A 20,996-nucleotide genomic window follows, 5' to 3' on the forward strand; every position below is an offset into this window, starting at 1 on the left:
CTTCCGCGAACGAAGGTAACATAATCACGGACCGGGTTTCTCCTATTTTTTCTATCTCCGTGACCGAGAGATTGAGGTTAACCTCAAAATCTGTCGAGTCCTCGTGTTTGAAACACAGTTTGACATTAGAGACTGATCAACAACAAATCTTTAACCGAATAAAATGGCTCAAGGAAAGTTGAAGATTAAAGCAAAACTGCCAGCTTCCGCTAAGCCAAAGGGCGGCGGTAACAAGAATAATAACAATAACAAAGGTCGACCGATACAGCGCAGAGGAAGTAAGGCTATAACGACGAATCTGTAAATGTTTTACGTATTTATGTACGAACGCGCTTGACTTGAATGTAATTAGTAATTATTGAAGTGCTCGGTACCATTTATCGATGACAATTATCCGAATTCTCATGCGTTAAGTTTTCTAAATCCCAAAAGAGACAATTGTCTTGCCTATCGATCGAGGGGCTATTGTAGAACACTCTTGGGTGTACTCGCTACTTACTACCTATTTATCCAAAGATTTGTCGGTGAATATCGGGGAGTACCCACGAGTACCGGTGAGTACCAACAAGTCTTTGGATAGATAAGGCACAGTAAGTTGTCAAATAAGGTAGGAGGAAGCTAATATACTCGAGAGTGAATAGCTCCTCGCTACGTATAACAATCACTATCAATTTTACCTCAGCCATGTACAACCTAATCGATGATATTTGTTTACAAATTAAGATGCGCCGGTACGTCCAAAGAAAGCAAAATTCGAGGAACAGAATAAACTGAAGAAAATCATATCGAAAACGGTGAACAAAGCGATGGAACAAGAGTTGAGGCAAAGAGCACTCGGAGGTAAACAATCTCTGACAAAGAAAGAACCGGCTTCGTCGTCAAGCGGACAGAAAAAATAACAGTAAATAATTCACTCTCTCTTTAATCATGGACAATTTACTTGAAATAAAAATGGTGTACGCAATTTCATTGAGAGGTCGTAAAATCGTGTCATTCAATTCAATGGAAAAATTTCCGCTGTAGCTGCATTGAGACTTGTTTTTAAAAGTATCGATTTTCTTACTTGTCGAAGTAATAACTCTTTATTCATAACATGTCCCACGGTATAATTATTGTTATATTATTATATTAATATGTAGTTGTATAATATAATTTTCATATTTACTGGCAGTTACTTTTTGCACGTCACGTTCTACGCAACGTACATTTCTTTTTTTTTTTTCATTTCAATTTGTCGATGTCTGTTGTAAAAAGAAAGATAAAGAACCTGTATATAAATAGTTGATATTTCATAACATACATATATATGCATTTTTTGATATTTCGCAGTCAATTCTTTCTTTCCAATATTAACAGTAATCGTAATACTAGTAATAAGAATAATATTAAAGTGGTGTTACAATAGTAAAATGTAGCACTGGATACAGTCGATGGCACTGTAGTTTAAATAATATTAAAGAATATGGCAATCGTGTGTAAGCTGAAACGCTACAGAGGAACACACAGAAAATGAAAAACGAAAAAAATCGTGCTACACAAGAAAACAAAAAAAAAAACTATTAAATGCAATGACGGTAAATACAATCGGAATGAATTCAACAATTTTCACGTAAAATTATTATTTCATTCCTCAGTTCGATAACAGTAGCGTGAACTTATCGAAAATTGTTCCTACATTTTGGTATGCGTATGAAATTTTGATTATGCTGTTGAAATCATATATATATATATATATATACTTTTGTATATATGTATGTTCTTTAATTTTATTTTTTTCTGTTATCAACTCTAGAATCTGAATTTATAAAAACTATATCAATTATCGTTCAAATGTTTTTACATGACTATCATACAAGTTTTTCCCGCGCCTATTATGATTCCGCGCCAAGCGCGTCTCTTAACAATATATATATTATATGCTCTCTATAGTTCATACGTAATACTCTGGTTTTCGTTTTAATAAAAAATCACATTAGCTGATGCGCTCTAGCTGCAGGCTTTTGGTTTTACTGCTCGTAAGCATCTGTATCATCTTTCTTCTAATTGTAAGTACATATGATAATCATCGGCCCATGTTCGTGGTTTCTCATCGTTTTTTGCTTGTGCTCTTATGGTGATGCGACCTGGAGAAAAAAAGATTAATAAAAATGAAATGACAAGCTACGAGTTAAACTCAATGCCAATATTCAAACGGCACTCACAACTAGGAGATGTCCACTTTCTCTGTTCTTGCTTATCGCCGGAGTATTTCCTGTTCTGAATTCTATCGTACCTTCCTTGCCACTGACTAGTTTGTGGGAAAGTCTGAAACGGTATATTCGATATTTAAGTAACCGTTACTGGTTGCCAGAAATTGTTGCAGGATCCTTCGCTCAATTTTCGCTGAAAAAATATACTTACAATTCCTCGTTGACGATGCTAAGGATTTTAGGATTCTTTGTTATGTCGATCGCTTTAGTCAGGGCTTCGATTATGTGGGGCAATTCCAGGATCAAATCACCCTAAAATTGTACATCGGTTTGTGTAATTTTGTTTCTAAGGCTATCGTATAAGTGTTCGTAAATAGACTGTGCTCGTTATAATCTCTATATACCTTGTCCTTTTTCAGTTCTGGCGGTATTCTGACAATCAGTAAACTATCAGATTCTCCGGTGACGACCAAACCGCTGATCGATTGATAGGGTAGTCGATGTTTCAATTTGAAGGTCTTTATCGTATCCAGAATGTAAACTGCTTTGTGAGTAAGTATGAGGACTCTGTCGCGAGGCTTGTATCCGTGACGGTCGTATTTCACCACCGGAGTTGCATACTGCGGAAATCGAAAATAAATTTGAGCATAAAAATTTACAAATTACAAGAGGTATCGACCTAACCAGCTGAAATATCACCTTTATAGTTTCATCGCTGGGAAGAATGTTGGTCGTAAATGTTTGTCTCAGAGCATTGAACTCTTCGCCGAGTCGATCCTCCTGGAATCGTGGTCCAACGCTCTTTGCGTAAGACTTCTTCTTGTCCTTGAACAAGGTTTCCGCAAGAATCTTGAGCTCAAAGTGCGCCTTGTCTTCTGGCGATAAGGCCAATCTGTAATTTCGAGCCTTCCACCTTCTGTGCATTGGATGCAGTAAATCTGAAGCCTAAGTTTCAACATATATTGAAATTACGTTATGCTCCAAAAAATTGAATCGCAGTCGTTGTATTATTTAGAATACTTACCTCCTGACAAGCGAGCGGGCATGCAGGCCAAGAAGTATCCAAAAGACTTTCCGGAAGATTAGCAGCGAGTCTTCGGAGCCATTGTGCTTTTCCCAGTTCAATGAATGCCATATTTTCTTCATTTGGCGGTCCATTTCGAGTAATGAAACCTTTGATGAACCTAATGAACATATTAAGATTGGAGTTTGAAACATGGTTTCTCACATCACTTATCAGCTGCAGATAATAATGTAACTCTATCGTTTGTATCCTTTCGTTTTTTTTTTAAGGGAAACGGACCTTCGAATAGTGATGACAGCCTTTCGCCTCTGTTCCGCTTCCCTTTTCGCGAGCCACCTTCGAACGTATTTCTCCAAAACGATAGAAGCATCTCGCATTTCGAGGTATATCCTCCTTTGCTTTCTACCCTTCCATCTGCTTTGAATGATGGCAGCAATATCGTGTTTCTTCTCTTGGAAAGCATCTTCGGTTTCAAACAGAGTCTTGGGTGATCTGATGAACAGCTTCGTGCTAAAAAGAAAAAAAATCCAAACGATTGTTCACGCCCGTTATGTATCCTTGTAATCACTCGGTATTCCTGACTTTCAACTTTTTACTCACTTGCCCATCCTGTATTCGTCATTCTCGTACCCAAGATGGCAGACTAGAGTTTGTACCCCGTCTTTTGCTGTACCGTGATACCTGGGCCAGGTTTCAGGGCAGAGTGCCTTGTAACGTTGCAAAAATTGTTCGTATGGTCTTCTGTAGGCGAATCCGGCTCTCCTAACTCTCAGGTTCTCCATCAAGCCGAGATACTTGACCTGGTGTAGTACTATCTTCTCGTTGAATTGACCTGAAAGAGACATTCACGAAAGCCTTGGTCAGTACTATTCGACGTTAGAAGAAGAGAACCGAAAATCTTAACTAAATATGTCACTGTCAGACTCACCAGCCAACTTGAAGTCATTTGGTTTGATGCAACGGATGTAGGAGGGCTCTTTCCCCAGAAGTATTTCCATCAGATTATTCAAACTGTTTCTAAATTGGGTTATCGCAGTTTCCGGACGTTTCTTACTCGACAAATCTTCCACGTCAAATATAACCTGGGACATAAAGATTGTACGGTTCAACAAGTCGTACGTTTCAACCGGGTTCCATTAAACCAGTCGCGTATCGGATTACGAAGAGGTTTAGGTGAACCTTCGAACAATACCTTGGTTATTGGATTGGTAGTGTGAGACATAACTTCGCGAAGATCCCTGAACAGCAGGTCGTTATTCTTTTCAAGGAAGGTATTTACGTTGTACGTTACTTCTCCAGCGTAATGGACCAATCTGAATTCCTATAAATCGAACAAGGCGTTACAGGCATTACAGGCATTGTACCAACTTTCGATCCACTCGATACTTTGGCACAGAGTATTGCACAAAATCACTCACGTCGCGTCCCATTATTTTTTGCGTTTGTATGTCGGATTTCATGTGACTTATGTAGTGCTCGTGGTTGGACAGATGAGTGTGTAATTTTTCAAGGAAGCTCAAATCCGTCGGTTCGCCAGGTCGGAGACATTCCTCGTCGAGCAGGGCAATGATACCTGCGCGTATTCGCAAAGAAAAATTGAATATTACTTGTGAAATTTTGACTGCACAACCAATCGACGGACCTCCGATCCGTAACTACTCGCTAAGAATACCCACCCTTGTGCTTCTCTTCTATCAAATCACAGATTACTTTGTTGTTGAAGTACTTAACGGGCTCCCACTCAATACCCTCCTTAAGGTACTCCTCTTGTTCCGATTTCAGTGTCAGACGAATGAAAAGTTGCTGCAATTTTTCATTGCAGAAGTTTATGCAGAATTGCTCGAAGCTACAGAAATGCGGTAAAAAATGTTCGTTAATCAGTCTCACGGAAACGTTAAATAAACTTGATGATTTGCACGTGCAAGGTAAAAATGGACCGATTTCTCAAAGACTCACCTGTTTTTCTGGAAAATTTCGAATCCGTATATATCAAGGATTCCCATAACAACGTTGCGCCGACTGTCCTGCGAATGGAGGGATTTGTTCAGCCTCTTGACCAGCCAGGTGAACAATCGATCATAGACGGCCTTGGCCAGAGCATCGCGGGCGTAGATTGCCAATTCTCTGTTGAGAGGTGAACAGACGACGTCGCCTCGAGCTTCGATAGTGCGACTGGTGAAAGCCTTCGCAAGTTGGACGGCATCGCAGCCCAGCAACTGAAGAGCAAAGGGTCGTTATTATCGAGAGACATTCAAAGCGTCCGATCGGGAGAGTGTGAACATTCGATGACGTTACCGAAGATACAGCTTCGACCGAGGCTGGTTTCAATATTTCAGCGACGCCCTCGGTCTCGGTGAAACCAACGTTTCCCATGTGGAGAACGGAGGCCACGATTTGAAATATGGAGTCCTGTTCGACCTGGTCAAGTTCTATGGTATTCATCGCGTTCGTCACCTCTCGGAACTGGGCGGAATCATTGATGGATTCGACGTGTCCTTTTGCCTGAAACGGTGAGGAGCAACTGGTCGGTAAAAATGACGGTAACAATGACAGTGACGTCAGAAAAACGGAAAACCGCACTTACGCCGCTGCTGAGGTAGTAATAGGTGTCGAAGTTGCGCTTAAGGAACAGTTTCTGGAGCGTATCCTCATCGGCTCCGGCGAGTAGCTGATAAAATATGTGAAAATTTCGCTCTCCGCTCGACTGATGGACCACTCTCGACTTTTCGAGGAGGTAATTCAGTATGTTACCACCGATCGGGTCACCCTGGTGATGAAAAAGAGCGAACGTGAATATCGGAAACAGTGCGATCGTTGGGAACATTGGGACATGGTCGTTGACCAGTAACTGACGGTGTGTAAAAACAAAAAAAGCAAAAAAAAAAAAAAAAGGAACACATCGTTGAGAACAGCGACGAACCTGGTAGTTGAACTGGATGTCCATGTACTTTCCGAACCTGGACGAATTGTCGTTGCGGTTTGTTTTCGCATTGCCGAATGCTTCGAGGACGGGGTTGCTGCCGAGAAGCTTGTCCTTTACTCCCTCGACTTGTTGTTTGTGTCCGGTTGCGGCGGCGATAAATTGCAGGATTTTTTTCGACGCCTCGGTTTTTCCGGAGCCGGATTCTCCTGAAATTTTTCACAACGTTTAGCGCTGTCGTTTAAACCCTAATCGGTCACACGAGGTAAAATTCACCCCAGACGTAATACTTTGCTTCGGAAGTGAGTTTTAAAAATTTTTCAAAAAATATCTAGGTATCGTTTAAGGATCGCAAACAAGCTCTCCCGGTTTTCCTAACCAAAATTGATTGTTCAAATATTGCAAAACACCGGCAAAGTGCCACAAATGTCGAAACAAGGCCTTCATTTTGCACGAAGAATGGCACCAAGAGGTTGTCATTGCTACGACCAAGGGACTCTACGAGGACTTTGAAAGATGTTTGGGGTGAAATTCGCCCAGAGTGACCGATTACGGTTAATCTACCGCGACGTGTGATTCCAGCGATTGAAATCTAATCCATGACGTTATGTTATCCAACCTGAGATGAGGATACATTGCTCTCGGTTTTCCTCGGTCAGTGATTGGTAAGCTGTATCCGCTAGGGCGAATCTGGAAATATGAAAAGACAGGTGTTTCAAATGGCACCGTATCCCGGTCTGTCGTAATACGTCGCGTGATTGGCTCGACTTTGTAACGAGGACGAAGTTGGTAACGTTACTGAACCTACGATGGATGTTCGGGAAAAATCGTTACTCTTCGCAAGCTTGGAAACGTCTGAAATCCAGCTAATCGATCACAACAAAGATAGAACACGTTAACATTTTGAAAAACCAACTTCTTGAAAGTCCTTCTGAAATCGTACTATGATTCATTCCACGATCCGTTGTTACGTTAACGTCACCAACTTCAACATGGTTCGACTTTCACTCAAAGAAACGCCGTTCCTCGGTTACCGGTGCATGTGCAGCAACGTGCATGCATGCGATGTACCCATTATCGCGTGACTGTGGAGAGCCAGGAAGATAGCAAGAGCAGCAGGTATTTCCTGGTTATCAAATTACGTTACAAGCCAATTCGCACGTCAAATTATCGTCGTATATGCGAGCACCGGGAATTGTGGGAACGGTCACACGATATTGCGGTTTTGTTTATGCGCTTCTTACATGTGCGGTGGCGCTTCGAAGAAATGGATTTTTTGATAATCCTGGATAGTCTCCGGGGTGTAAATCGGCAAATCCTTGTACGGGTTCACCGAGACGAGGACCTGGCCGATGTAGGTCTGAAAAATACCCGCGAAATTTCCAAATTAGATCTCGTCGTCCCGATGATTTTACCAATGAATTATTTTATCGCAAGCGATAACGAAGAGTGTAAACTCACGTAAATCAGGTTCTCTTTGAACCGTTTTCGCAGATTGTCGACGAACGCTGTCTCGCTTTGGAAGTCCTCCAACAGGACAAAGTCCTGGACACCGACTCGGTCCCGCTCGTGAAGTCCTCTCTCCATCGTCCTTACAGGTCTTTGAGATATCGACCTAGATATCGGTGGCGGGGCCGAAACTCCGCCGATTTCCTCTCCGCTATTGTTTTCGCTGAAAGAAATGCACGTACACAATATAAACGACGTGACTAAGTTTTCGGTGTTTCGAGGATTACTTAAATTTCGAAACAAGTATTAATCGTCTGACTAAAAACGATCTACATCTACCTACTTCGGGGAAAAAAAATAAAAGTATAAACTTTGAACGTTCATCGTCATACTTTCTTTGTTATAAATGCGGTGTACTAAAAACAGGGTGGCCACACAATTGGAAATCCTGGAATAGTCAAGGGATTCTTAATTTGGTGATAGAAGGAACTGAAAATATCAATTTTCCATCATGGGAATTAAAAACGATTTTTTGAGGTAACTAGATTAAGTTTTTTACGTCGAGAAAATAAATTGGCTTAAACTAAATTTTTTGTACATAATATTTTTCTCAAATTTGAATTGAATTTGAATCGAATATAGAATTAATAAGTTCAACGACTTGGGTTTGAGTAACTTACAATAATTTGGAAAATTTCAGGGAAAACTGGATTTTAGGTCGTGAAATTTTCTTCCCCAAATATTTGTGGCCACCCTGTAAAAGGGAACTTAGTGCCGGATATTTATCGCTCTTTGCGGATGTTTCTGGTCACTGTAGAAGGAAGCGAAGTGTTTCTTCTTTGTATTCTTTATCAGGCCACAAAGAAAGAAAAACCACCTCAGTGGTTTATTTTATATTTTATATTATACCGTGCAAAACAAGATATGGGATCATAAAATAGTCTTGATAAAGTGTCTCCAGAGAATCATCCTTGTTGTTGCATTCGTAGGCATTGCTGTTTGAAATATTCTAACAGAATTGCAATCGACCCGTCAATTCCGTTCAAGATCTTGAACGAGCAAAGAATTTTTCATTTCATTTCATACGCAGCCTGCTAACAATCGTCCGATTTCGATTCTATCGTAACGAATTGAAACCAAAGTGGAACGATCGGGTTCCGGCCGAATTCGGATCACTTGCAATTGGATCCTTGTGGCATCCGTAACAGTGTCAACGTGTAAGAGAACCACGTTCCGATTGCGAGTATGGTTGTTTAGATTTTTTTCAGATCGCAATTGCATAATTTGCATCATTTACATCGTATTTATCGCACCAAGGTAACCCAGAGAGAATCGCGATATCATATTTTCAAATTCTGTCCGATTACCGCTGCATATCGCTGCTTATCTCGACTCGTTTGCGCCTAGAAATCGCTGGATTTCTGCAGCTTAAAACCGAACATTGATTGAGCAAAGCATGGCGAGTGAAATGTGTTTGAAATTACATTATTAAAAGCGGCGTCGATACTCGTTGATAGAAAAATTGAAAATTTGCAATGCTTCTTATTTTTACATTACGTATATATATATATGTATACATGTATGTATGTATGTGTACGCGAACGACGAATAACAACGTTGTAAAAATATTTTTCCCGGAAAGAAGTATAATCGGACGTTCAATGCGAAATAACAAGACTACGCTCTGTACCTACTTGATTGTTGAAAGTATAAAATGAACCGATCGGGGGCCAGTTATTTCTTGGCCTTTCAAAAAGTATACCATCATCACAAATTGTCGGACATTGCGGTAGAGTCAGCGTTTAACGACCTTGCAAACTCGCCTGATAAACTCTACTACAGATTAGATACGGAACGTTAGTTGCCGGTATATACGATATATACGATATATATACATATACACCTAATCGCTACCTTCGATATATTTTTATTTTTCCAAACGTGTACCTACGCAAATCAATAGAAGGAATTTTTCAATCCTGCTCTACAGTTTTTCAATTAGATATTAATTAATATTACCATCCATGCGGAAGGAATTTTTTTTTTCTTTCATTTTGTCGGAGTATATATGCAAGTGGATGACTATAATTTCATTCAATAATACAACGATACAGGTGCTCTACTCCAAAAATAACACTATCAATTAATCTAGTCGATATTGCGTAGTTTGAGAGAAAAAAAAAGAAACAAACAAAACTGTGCTACAACAGCGAAGCGTCTGTAACACCTATTATACGAATCAACGAGTTATATTCCTCGGAGTAGATTAATAATTCAACATAATCGTTTGACAAAGCACAAAATATTTCTATACATACATATATGGAACGCTCACCTCATTTCGACGTTATCCTCGTTTCGACTGCGGATGAAAAATGTTTATTATTTTTATCACATCATTTTATTTTTTCATACGGAGTCTTCCGCCGGTTCGACACACCTGCCGGTTGTCGCTTTTACATACGCTTTGACGCTACCGTATATATGTATATGTATATATACGTGTGTATGTATGTATGTGTACTTAGTTCGTATGTAACTTACGTACATAACTTGGAGAGATTACCTCTACGTATACCTTATATATATATATATACATGTATATATATATACGTGACGTTGGATGCCAATAGCAACGCGTAGTGATAAGATGGTGTGTATAAAAATTGATATTGACACGTTCCGTTTTAACTGCGAAACATTTACAACATTCGGTAGTTCGATTGTATTTTTATTGCCCAGAGATTATCGGCTGTAATTGAATTTTTCCTAATCTTCGAACATCGAAAATTCGGGTATCACGTGACGAATTTTTTTTTTTTTTTATTTTTATCTTTATTTCTTATTGTTGAATCATTTCTGCGAAAGAATTTTATTTTCCAAAGAATGTTTCAACTTATCGATATATTGATATACCCGTCACACATTATCGCATGAAATGACTAAAGTATGGAATTTTTTCTGACAGGCAATTCGGTTTTCTATCTACAATTGTATCATTGATGCCGTTTTTTTTGTAATATTCTCCTAATATTACATCGAGAATGAATTTATTTCTTTCCTGTTTATCAAAGTTCGTTATCTTTCGGTTTCCTTAATCTCGCGGCAACGTTTCTCGCGTCTAATCTCGTTTTATGCAAAAAATAATCTAATTGTCGACGGGCCTAATCATGTGTCAACGGTGTTTAGATCATCGATCGTTTAAGCAACGATGAACATTCCTAAGTGTGAAAAATCGTCGGTAGACGGTACGTCGGGGGCAAATGTGAAATTCGTTTCTAGGCGTGGCTGTTAAAGTTACCAGTGTAATAAAACGATAACGATAACTGATCTTTTTCAATCATTCCAATTAAGTTGTTGAAACTCGGGAGTTTTGTAATGCGGACAGTGATGATATAATCATTCGGACATTTATCGTTTATCAATGCGTACAAGTATATTATCATCATCGAGCCAAATTCCGTCACTAATTGTTAAAACATCGTCCCCAAAAATATCTTCACGCCTAATAAAGGTGAACGAGAAACAATATCGATTAAAATCATCGTTCCAATTGGAACGCGAAAAATTGCATTTTGTCCGATCATTGATCGATAAAGAGTATTAAGAAAATATTCAACGTCTTTTATGCGAGGAAAAAAATCATAGATTGAATTGAAAAAAAAAATTTTTTTTTAAATTAATAATTTATAGACCGGTTAAAACGAAAGGTAAATTAAATATCTTCTCACGACTAGTTTACATCACCGAGAATTGCGTAACTATATACAGACATGCATAATATCTACAAGTTTCACGCACGACTCGAGGAGTCGTCGATAGATTAAAAATTATCGCTTTCCCGACGTTTCCTCAACGCTGCAATTATACAGCCTTATTTAACGGTTACTTTTATACACCTGACAGTGTCATCCGAGGGGCGAAAAAAAAAAGCCAACATTTTATTTTCACTCTCTTCCCTGTTGGTTTCGTTAAATCCTGATATAAAATCCGTGATTTGTTTATATAATGCATAGTTTAAAATGGCGATTTTTAATTTTCTCCACACGCAACCAACGATACCGAAAATATTCATGCAAATTTTCCGCAAACGTCGGTAGTTTCTAAAACGTTTTTTTCTTTTTTTTTCTTTTTTTGTATTTTATTTAACAGAGATCTCGATCGGTGATTGGGATCATTGCATCTGATTGTGATATTCGAGTTACGTAATTCCGGACCGTGGAAATTTCTAGAACCTAGCCGATTGCTAACTGGGCGTCAAATCGCCTTCGATGATCGCCGATAATACATAATAATTGTCAGCAACGTGTCACTCTGATATAAGTCAACTGATAACAAACACACGGTTTCGGTCCGTGACTTCATCGATTGTTATACCCGCTAAACATTCTTCTGACCTAATTTTTAACGATTTCGTGTTATACAAAAAACAAAAAATAAAATAAACAAGTAAATAAACAAATAAATAACCAGAAAACGAATTTACTGAATCTCGGCGATTTCAATAAACACTGCACGCCTCTCGATTCATCGTTTCTAACTCTCCGCAAACTTCTTGTCTTCATTTACCGATTAACCTCGCATACGTAAAACCATATTGTATTACAATGCGTTGACAAAGAATTTAAAAAACAGACGAAAACTGATTAATCAATAAAACTCGATAAAACAGCTGTTACAAATTCTGTTCACACTTCACAATAATAAAATTAGCAACACCGGCTGGATGTGAATGACGTGGAAAGGGCAAAAGACTCCGAATTATTATTATTATTATATATATTATTAACGTTAGAAGTAATCTCGTTGTAGCGACGTCTTCTTTTTTATTGTTGTTATTATTATTATTATTATTATTATTGTTGTTGTTGTCGTCCTTATTATCTGGTTATTCTTAATTCTCCGCCTTACTGGTTCAATATAGCGGCGAAACGCGAACAGTTGTCGTATATGAAAAAAAAAAAATAAAGAAAGAGAGAAAATGAAGTAAGATTGTAAAATTTTCAAGATCTACCGGTATAAATAATTAACCAGCAGCAGCAACAGCCTCGAGTAGCGAATCGCCGGAGTCGCGAAATCAGACTAACACCTGTCGGCGTCGTCGAGAGCGATCGTCGTGGACGTCGCGTCACCCTGACCAGCGTCCGTCGTCGTCGTCGTTCTTGGTACACCATGTAAGCCGCGATATTCTCACCCCCGCCAAAACGCCGAGGAGATAATTAAATGCAATGTCCGATACTTTTTTATTTGTACGCGTTTCACGGCAGCAGACGTCGTCGATCGTCGACGGTTTTATCGAATCCCGGATGATTTATTACACAATATGGCCGCGTTGCGGTTTTTAAAAGCGAGAAAGAAGTAAGTTCATGGATAAGTCACGCGAGAAGATAATTGTCCGCGGGTGTGCTAAAAAATATTTCTCTTTCGGGCGGATGGGATGGTTTTGTGGTAAATGTTTATGCCTTTCGAGTTTGCCGAATCCGAAAATTATTTCCATTTCCTTCCGTTACGTACGGTGTTTTTGCAAGATACAAGGTGTTTGCGTAAAGAAAGCGTGACAATGAAAGAAAAACCCACCATTTTAATACAATGAACTAAACAATATTTGTTATAAAATTAAACAAATAATTTCATTACGAAGCGTGCTTGACGTTTCGCGTTCGGTCTTTTTGCCTGTGAAACCTTTTCTTCTTCTCTTTGAATACTTCTTCGAACACGCTTCTGACTTCCATTTTCTGTTTATCTGTTTTGTATTCATTCTCGAGCCTCGCTCTAATACGTATTAATTGGAATTAAGAAATCACTTTTGCATAGGATTTTTATCATCAAGAAGTTATTCGAGGTAAACGGGAGTTTCATTCTAAACGAAACTACAAATACGAGTTCAAGAAAAAACCTGATTTTATGAATTTTTTTTAGTATTTTTTTTTTTTTCGATTCGAATACGAATACGGTTATACGTAGTAATAAATTCGTTAGATAACTGTTAATGAGGAATAAGGAATTTTTGTCCATTAATGAAATTCCTACAATAACAAATCGCTTAACGATGAGACAGATTTTTTTTTTATCGAGCTCGTTAGTCGGTTGAAAAAAGAAAGAAAGAGAAAAAAATCCGATTTGTGTCAGACGGTTACAATTTCAAAAACGATGAATAGACGGTAAAAAGTGAGCTACTATTTCTAACAATCAGGCAAGCAATTGTACGATTGTTCTGACCCGAAAATTGTCGAATAATTAACGTGATTTCTCTTAGGTTTGTTAACAACAATATGTTGACAGGTAAAATTCAGTGTTCTAAAATCTCTTTTAATTTTTTAATCGACAAAAATAAGAAAATGGCTTTTCGCAAATTGTACGATATACAGAGAATTTTGCCTAAAGGTGTTTTACAAAAATTGGAGAAAATTGTCAAACGCCACGAAATTATATATATTGGATTGGTGCGATACAAATAAGGTCGCAACTCAACGATCGTCAGCCTCACTGATAATTTGTAATAATTTCCGATAAGTTAATCAATGATGTACGCATACAAATGTGTATATCGAAGGATGACTCAAACGAATTCCGTACGCGAAACGGTAATTAATCATACACAATACAGACTTGACATGCGTGTACGCAGGGTTGGTTTTTAAAAAAAAACGTTTTTCAACCTTTCTTTTTTTTTCTTACGTTATACCCTTCGAAAAGTTAGTTCTATTGGAAACCAATAACAGCTTCCCGACTTGTACAGTTTTCGCGATATTTCGGTCAGAGTGTTTGAAAAATTCAAACCGGATAAGGCACGTTTTACAATTTTGCTACCGAGTTCCGGTTTCGCGAGACTTTGTTTGAGGCTAAAAACTAACGTTTCGAAGGATACGTAGGAAAAATAACAATTGCGTAAAACACTCCAGTATACGTACAATACGTATAAAACTAATCTACGTATAACGTCCGTTTGAGACGCTGTCGGATTAAATCGAAAATGATGTGTACAACAATTGTACGAATTCACTTGCGACGTTGATAACGACGAGATATTAATTTCGTTACACATATACATATTATACATATATACATATACATAAATCTGCTTCCATGGTTTATTGTACGTATATAGTAAGATATAGGATAAGAAACTGTGTTGTAACAAAAAAAAAAGAGGCAGCATTCATAATGCAGGCACAATCAATTCCATCTGCGCAATTACATATTCATACACGATATTTTGTTGAAAGGTTGAAACTAACGATGTGGAAATTGTGAAATCATTAATAACAACGTATTTCGACAGGATAATAATATTAATATTATTGCTGTGTTATGGTCGAGGTGGAAAACTCGGGAGTGGAAATTTATTTTCGCTAATATGTTACATACTTGTATTACACAAATCGTCGCAACTCTTGTTACTTTTTACTTATTTACGTCATTTTGTTGATCGTCAGACACGTCATTCACGGTTTATCCCCGAGTTGATCAAAGGTCGGTCCGAATGGCAGACAATGAGCATAAATACCCGACGCAATTGATTCTACGCGTGTGTGTAAATTTTCACGAGGTTGAAGTTAGCGGAAGAGAAGAAAGTTGTTAATTTGCAGCGTTAGGATTTTCGGAAATTCAGTTGGTAAATGATAAGAAAAAAAAAAAAAACAAAAAATACATGTTCTTATTTTGAAAAACCAACTCCTCGAAAGTCGTTCTAAAATTATACAGCGATTTATTCCAGGGAATATATTTTATTTAAATTTACGAAATTTTGGTTCTATATGCATCGTTTGAAAAAAATACGAAGTAATCGATCAATCGATTAATTTTTACCGATTCGATCGAGTCGTGTTCGATTATCTTTAGCTTACCGGCCATTTTTCTCTCGGTACGAACATCTCGTCGTAAAAATTTCGCGGCCTCAAAAAATTCCCCCCCAAAGTTTTTAGAGCCGTCGAGTTATTTGCATTTATACCGACCCTGCGGAGCAATTCCTTCGCGAATTTCTTGCAAATTACATGGTGTCCGTGCCTTTTATAAAAACTCGCCGCCTTCGGATGGGTGGACGAACGCCTCGTCAAATTTTCATGGTCTAATTGCGAGGACTCTATGGACCCCGTAACAAGGTAACAACCCTGAAGTTCTCGTTATTATTCCCTTACAAATTGTCCCTCCTCTTCGTCACGACACGTTGCATCGAAATTGTTAAAAATATATAGCAGATTTGCCGCAGAATTTCATTCTACGACGGCTCATTTTCTTCAGAAGGATTATTTTCTTTTTCTACAAAGTCATCGGAGCGGATTTTCATTGTTTTCGGTATCGAATTCAGTACTGTCAATTCTTGATCACGACCGATATCGGTGCAACGTTGTAAAATTGAAAAGAAAAATTCAAAGATATCAAAAAAAAAAAAAAATACGTATAATTTCTTGATGTTAGTTAAGAGTTTTGTCATTTATTTTCCAAAGAACGCGATCAAACTTACGCAAAAGGTAATTAAAGTTGTTTGAATGACTTCTTCTGTTCGCTCGACAATTTCGACTGAAGAAAAATTACACTCTGTCGGAGATAATATCGCGAAACATGATTCATGAACTTCGATTTCAAGGATCAGTTTCCGCATCAGACGTCGCCTCGCGTGTGTAAATATAATGACGTGAAAAATGTAATTTGAAAATCCTCTCGGTTAACGGTACGGTCAGTTTGCCGCTGCTGTTGTTATATAGGTATGCATATGGGGCATTCCATGCCAATTAAACATCGGTCCGACGACCCTTTACCTCTCTGATTTGACCCCCGATTTTTTTACACGAAGTTTTTCTTTTTACCATTTTTAAAAAGAAAAACATATCAATCGACAGAATCTAAAAATCTGAAATAATTCTGAAAAATACTGCGTCATGCATGTGAAAATTGTTTCAAGTTTTGAGCACGAGTGAACTGACTCTTTGTTCCAATATAAAAAAAAAAAAAAGTATTGAAAATTGTAAACAGTTCAAATCAGTTCGGAAAATTCCTAACAAAAAACCGAGTGGTGAAGGCGAGAGTTGAAACAACGGTGTAAAAATATTGGTAGCTTAATTGAAAAGGTGAAAGGTCAGGCCCGGTTTGAGTTGGCACGGAATGCCCCATATACACATCGTGCGCATGGTTACGAGGTGATTCATTCCCCAACAAACGTCTTCGGAGTTCAACAGGCGGATTACGAACTCTCGCGTGACTAACGCTATGCGACACGGAATTAAATGTTGTGCATAAATTTGGCAAACGGCGTTCGTTTTGGCTTTGGGAAATTTCGGCATACTCTGCGGAAATTGCAGTTCTTCACAGCCGCTGATTACCGTCTTCGCTTGTAAATAGCGATCCAATTGAAATCCCGAATTCGAATCGTTCCGAAAGCGCGAAATTCGTTGCAACATGAGCTATAAATAAAAATGAGTAAATTCATTTTTTCCTGCAATTAATCGAATCTCCCGCATCTTTATCCAGTCTCTTCACATATTATTTCGTCGTTGGGATTGCAGAATAATTGTCCTTCGCTGAAAATCTTTCCCCATCGTCGCCTTTCAATGATTTCCAACTATCACGTCAATGAGTCACCGTCATTACAGTCAGACGGCGCTGTTTGCGTTTACTTATTTTCATGCAGTGACGTTTCAATTTGTTAATAAGAAAATTTATATACATATTGGGGTAACGTTGAACTTCGTTGTGATATTTTTATTTTTTTTTTTTTGTAAAAATATCGATCCGGACTGGATAAATCGAAATGAAAAAACAAAAAAGATTTAGTTGATACGAGTTCTTTGATCGAAGCGATAAGCAAAGTATTAATTTTAAACAAAACGGCGGCTTAGCGAAAAAAACAATTTCCGTTTTCCACCAAAATTTTTCCCTCAATTTGTTTATAAAATGCAAACTATTTATCGGTGAGAAAAAACCTTCGATCGAGGACTGAAAAGTATATTCATAAAGCTTGTGTGAAAATTTGAGACTTCTCGGTTCAACAGTTTCCGAGAAATCTTGCTCAACGTCTTTGCAAATGTTCGCGTAACTTGGAGAACATTTGTCGGATCGACGTGACATTTTCTGTGCACATACTTGAATATACGTAAATTACGAAAATGCACCAAAAAACATCATTTTAAAAAAAATCCTGACCAGGTATAAGCCCTTAAAAAAGTAAACCAAAATCGTACCGCTCGATTTAGTTCGTTGTTTTCATCGTTTCTTTCGCTTTTTTTTTTTTTTTTATTCATTTTAATTCCATTTCCGTCAATCCTTGCTTCTCGTTCGTTCTATTCTCGGTCTCGGTCCTCTAAAAACGGGATCAACCAGTCTGAAGAAGGGATGCATGGCAGGTTCCTTATCCTAATGCGATCCGGTGTCAAAAGCGCGTGGAAATGCGGCTACTGCAGGGCTTCGGTTGTAATATATATATATATATATGATGATATATATACGATGCAAGTCACGAACACGTACGTGCGCTATATGTATACAATCACCGAATGAGTCACCTGTTTGTTTATTTACGGCAACTCTCTGTATATGCGCTATTCCTACGTCCGTGATGCTTGTTACTGCAATGGAAAAACGCTTCTCGATCTTTCGGTGCGATCGGCTTGATGCTTCTGCTTCTGCTGCTGCTGCTTTGGCCTCGTTTCATAATTTTTATATCATTAAATTTTAAGCTTGTATGGGACGTACAGTTACGTCAATGAAACACGAGAAAAGAGAGGCTTGAACAATTCGACCGAAACCGATCCCGTCGAACCTAATTTACAAAACTCTCCGTGATTAAAATATATGTATTTTAACACCGAAGTTCAACTTGAGACACTTTATTTATTGTTAACGATTTCGGAGAAAGTCACGTTATGTAAATATGTGACTTAATGACTTCAGCGAAAAATGGGTCATTCTATTCATAAGCGAATTGCATACTAATCCTCTGGGACGGATTTTTTTTTATCAGCTCGTCGGTTGGTTGGAAAAAAAATTTAGTTACATTTAACCCTCTGAGTCATGGTGGCAAGTATTCTTACCACCTATTTTGTACCCATTTTCTGTATACTTGGTTTTTTTTTACGTGAGTTATAAGTTTTTGGGATCGCTGATTACGAATCTGAAATGAGATTTTGAAAATTCAGTACGACGAATCCAATTAGCAGCCCGGAAAATTCCTGGATAGAATTTTTTGATCGTATCCGATGAAATTTGTAATTTTTGTCCACCATATCGGATCCATCACCCTGAATTTTTGAAATCTGATTTCAGATTCGTAATCAGCGATCCAAAAATCATAGAATACCATCTTGTTACAAAAGTTGACCAATAAAAGTTTGGAATAATCCGATTTCTTTGCTCCTTTTGATAAAACCATAGATATTTAAATAGTTAAACTTCACTGTGTGGACATTTTTTCTGCAATCTTAGGGAAATTCTTTTGTTATCGCGATGTAATTTTCGCTCAATCTCGCCGCGAGAATTTTTTAACTCGACTGTACGCCGCGCGCATCCTTAAACGAAACTTTAAACGATCCGGCCCCCCGGCAATAATTCCTCGCGCTTTTTTCCGTCGATTCGGCGACTGTGTAATCGCTCAGCTCCGAAAATCAGAGACTCGAGGTCCGAGAAAGTTGTACCTATTATCATCGGACATGCATCATGTCTATGCATGAAATACCTCTAACGGTTCGTCTCACCTTATTGGCTTACTTTTACGCCGCGTTAATTTATTTAGCCTTTTCAATCACACGACCGAGGCTTGATTTTATCACTCGGATATCTCTCCGTGAAAAACTTTTCCAAATATAAGCGTTTTTCAAGAAAATCCGTGTCCTATAATTCGACTTGGAAATTAATGAAAATTTCGATGATTTCCGACAGTAAAATGGACTGAATTTAGTAAGGATTCAAATTTTCTCTAATCTTTTTCTATTCTTCTCCTTTTTTTTTTTTTTTTTTTTATTTTTGTAATATTTCGCGAACCTTGCGATTTTGATTAACCGACGATACGAATTTTCGGTGAACTTCTTTCGTACGCGCGAATCTCGCGAATGAGAAATCATCGCGTTAGAGTAAACGAAATACGAAACTCTGTTGCGAAAAATTAGACAAATTCATGTAAAACAATAGCGATAAAAAACACATCGTACGGTGAATTTTGTTTATTAGAGTTATTCGTAGATCGAATCCGATCGATATATATCCGAGCCTAGAAGCTGACGTACGTCGGGCTCTTTTCTTCTTCGGCATACGTCACGTACCTACTTTTATTGACTGTTAATAATCGTTATCCCTTGTCGTATAACGCGTCAACTCGAAGGCCAAGGTGTTAAGCAACTTCGCTACCTATTCAATTTTCTTTATTTCTTTTTCTTCTTCTTCTTCTTCACGTACGGAATTTACTGACGCAACTTTTCGAATAACGCGCACTAATACAGACACTTCGGTACGTATACGTTTCACATCGCAAAATAAACACTCGATCTAATCATCGACGATTCAAGATATCCAAACTCAATAGTTTATAACACGCTTCAACTATGTACCCTACGGATCGTGTTTATTATCAATATTGCGGAGCAAAGACGTCGTTTAATTTCTCCATTATACGCGTGAAAAAATATCATTTAACTCACTTGTTTTTTTTTTCCTTTTCTTCCACTTTGAAAATATTTCTCAACACGCGGTTGTTACGAAAACGCGAAAATAACGCGGGTATGCCAAATGTTTTTTTTTTCTCTCTGTAAAAAATCTTAGGGTAGAAACGAGTGATTAGGATAACGCAGGAAATATCCTTGGTGAAATAAACAAATGTCACGGTCAACCGTTTATTTATTTATTTATTTATTTTTTTATTTCTAAGATATTATACTCAACCCATCTTGAGATGCTTTTTTTTTTCGTTTCATTCTTTATCCGCAACTGACAAAGTCGATGTTTAAACCAACTAACATTGATATCGGTTCACGACTCGGAACACAGGCAGGCAGGCAGCTGGGTTTATATTATCGCGAGATACATATTAGAGGAAGTCGCACGTGCTCATTGTGCATTGTATAAGACTTCCGGTTTTTAGACAACGCGTTTACCGCACACGCACAGACACAGACGCGAACGCAGAAAAGAAGAACCGTTAGGCCCGAGAAACTTGTTAACGTGGGACTACATTTTTACTATTCGTTACTGTTTGTTTTTTTTTTTTCCAAATTTTTCTTCCTTTCCTTTTGCCGCCCTCTTTCCGTTTCTTTATTTCTTCCGAACCGTGACCGCAGGTCGAATAATTAACGAATGCCAAATTGCGTCTTCCACCAGAATCTTTTGTAACGTAATCGTGGTGCGAGTTTGCGGTACTTCCATAAATTTTACACCCAATTTACCATTCCATTCAGCTGTCTAAAAGAGATATTATTTATGTACTTACACA

The 20,996-nt window shown here is 38.1% G+C and overlaps 2 protein-coding genes across 4 annotated transcripts in view; one reads left to right on the forward strand and one right to left on the reverse strand.

Annotated features, from left to right (window-relative positions):
* LOC124304371 (uncharacterized) lies at nt 1–1,510 on the forward strand. The gene is made up of 2 exons (XM_046762478.1): nt 1–278; nt 724–1,510. The coding sequence occupies exons 1-2, from the start codon at nt 164–166 to the stop codon at nt 897–899; spliced, it is 291 nt and encodes a 96-aa protein (XP_046618434.1). The 5' UTR covers nt 1–163; the 3' UTR covers nt 900–1,510.
* LOC124304369 (unconventional myosin IC) overlaps nt 1,190–20,996 on the reverse strand; it is a 26,116-nt gene continuing 6,309 nt past the window's right edge. The window contains exons 1-21 of one of the 3 annotated variants that reach the window (XM_046762466.1): nt 12,597–12,720; nt 9,918–9,944; nt 7,595–7,805; nt 7,378–7,493; nt 6,753–6,823; nt 6,134–6,342; nt 5,798–5,980; nt 5,509–5,715; nt 5,170–5,429; nt 4,890–5,059; nt 4,632–4,786; nt 4,406–4,534; nt 4,142–4,295; nt 3,814–4,045; nt 3,493–3,723; nt 3,214–3,373; nt 2,889–3,134; nt 2,594–2,809; nt 2,401–2,501; nt 2,202–2,304; nt 1,190–2,123 (exon numbers count right to left, since the gene is read on the reverse strand). In XM_046762466.1, the coding sequence (XP_046618422.1) occupies nt 2,109–2,123; nt 2,202–2,304; nt 2,401–2,501; nt 2,594–2,809; nt 2,889–3,134; nt 3,214–3,373; nt 3,493–3,723; nt 3,814–4,045; nt 4,142–4,295; nt 4,406–4,534; nt 4,632–4,786; nt 4,890–5,059; nt 5,170–5,429; nt 5,509–5,715; nt 5,798–5,980; nt 6,134–6,342; nt 6,753–6,823; nt 7,378–7,493; nt 7,595–7,805; nt 9,918–9,922 (3,174 nt within the window). In that variant the 5' untranslated portion in view covers nt 9,923–9,944; nt 12,597–12,720 and the 3' untranslated portion in view covers nt 1,190–2,108. Of the gene's footprint in view, nt 2,124–2,201; nt 2,305–2,400; nt 2,502–2,593; nt 2,810–2,888; nt 3,135–3,213; nt 3,374–3,492; nt 3,724–3,813; nt 4,046–4,141; nt 4,296–4,405; nt 4,535–4,631; nt 4,787–4,889; nt 5,060–5,169; nt 5,430–5,508; nt 5,716–5,797; nt 5,981–6,133; nt 6,343–6,752; nt 6,824–7,377; nt 7,494–7,594; nt 7,806–9,917; nt 9,945–12,372; nt 12,488–12,596; nt 12,721–20,996 lie in introns of those variants that run through there. The other 2 variants (XM_046762467.1, XM_046762468.1) reach the window with 2 other exon arrangements.

The sequence above is a fragment of the Neodiprion virginianus genome, chromosome 5 (assembly GCF_021901495.1).
Source record: "Neodiprion virginianus isolate iyNeoVirg1 chromosome 5, iyNeoVirg1.1, whole genome shotgun sequence".
In the NCBI taxonomy this organism is placed as follows: Eukaryota; Metazoa; Arthropoda; class Insecta; order Hymenoptera; family Diprionidae; genus Neodiprion; species Neodiprion virginianus.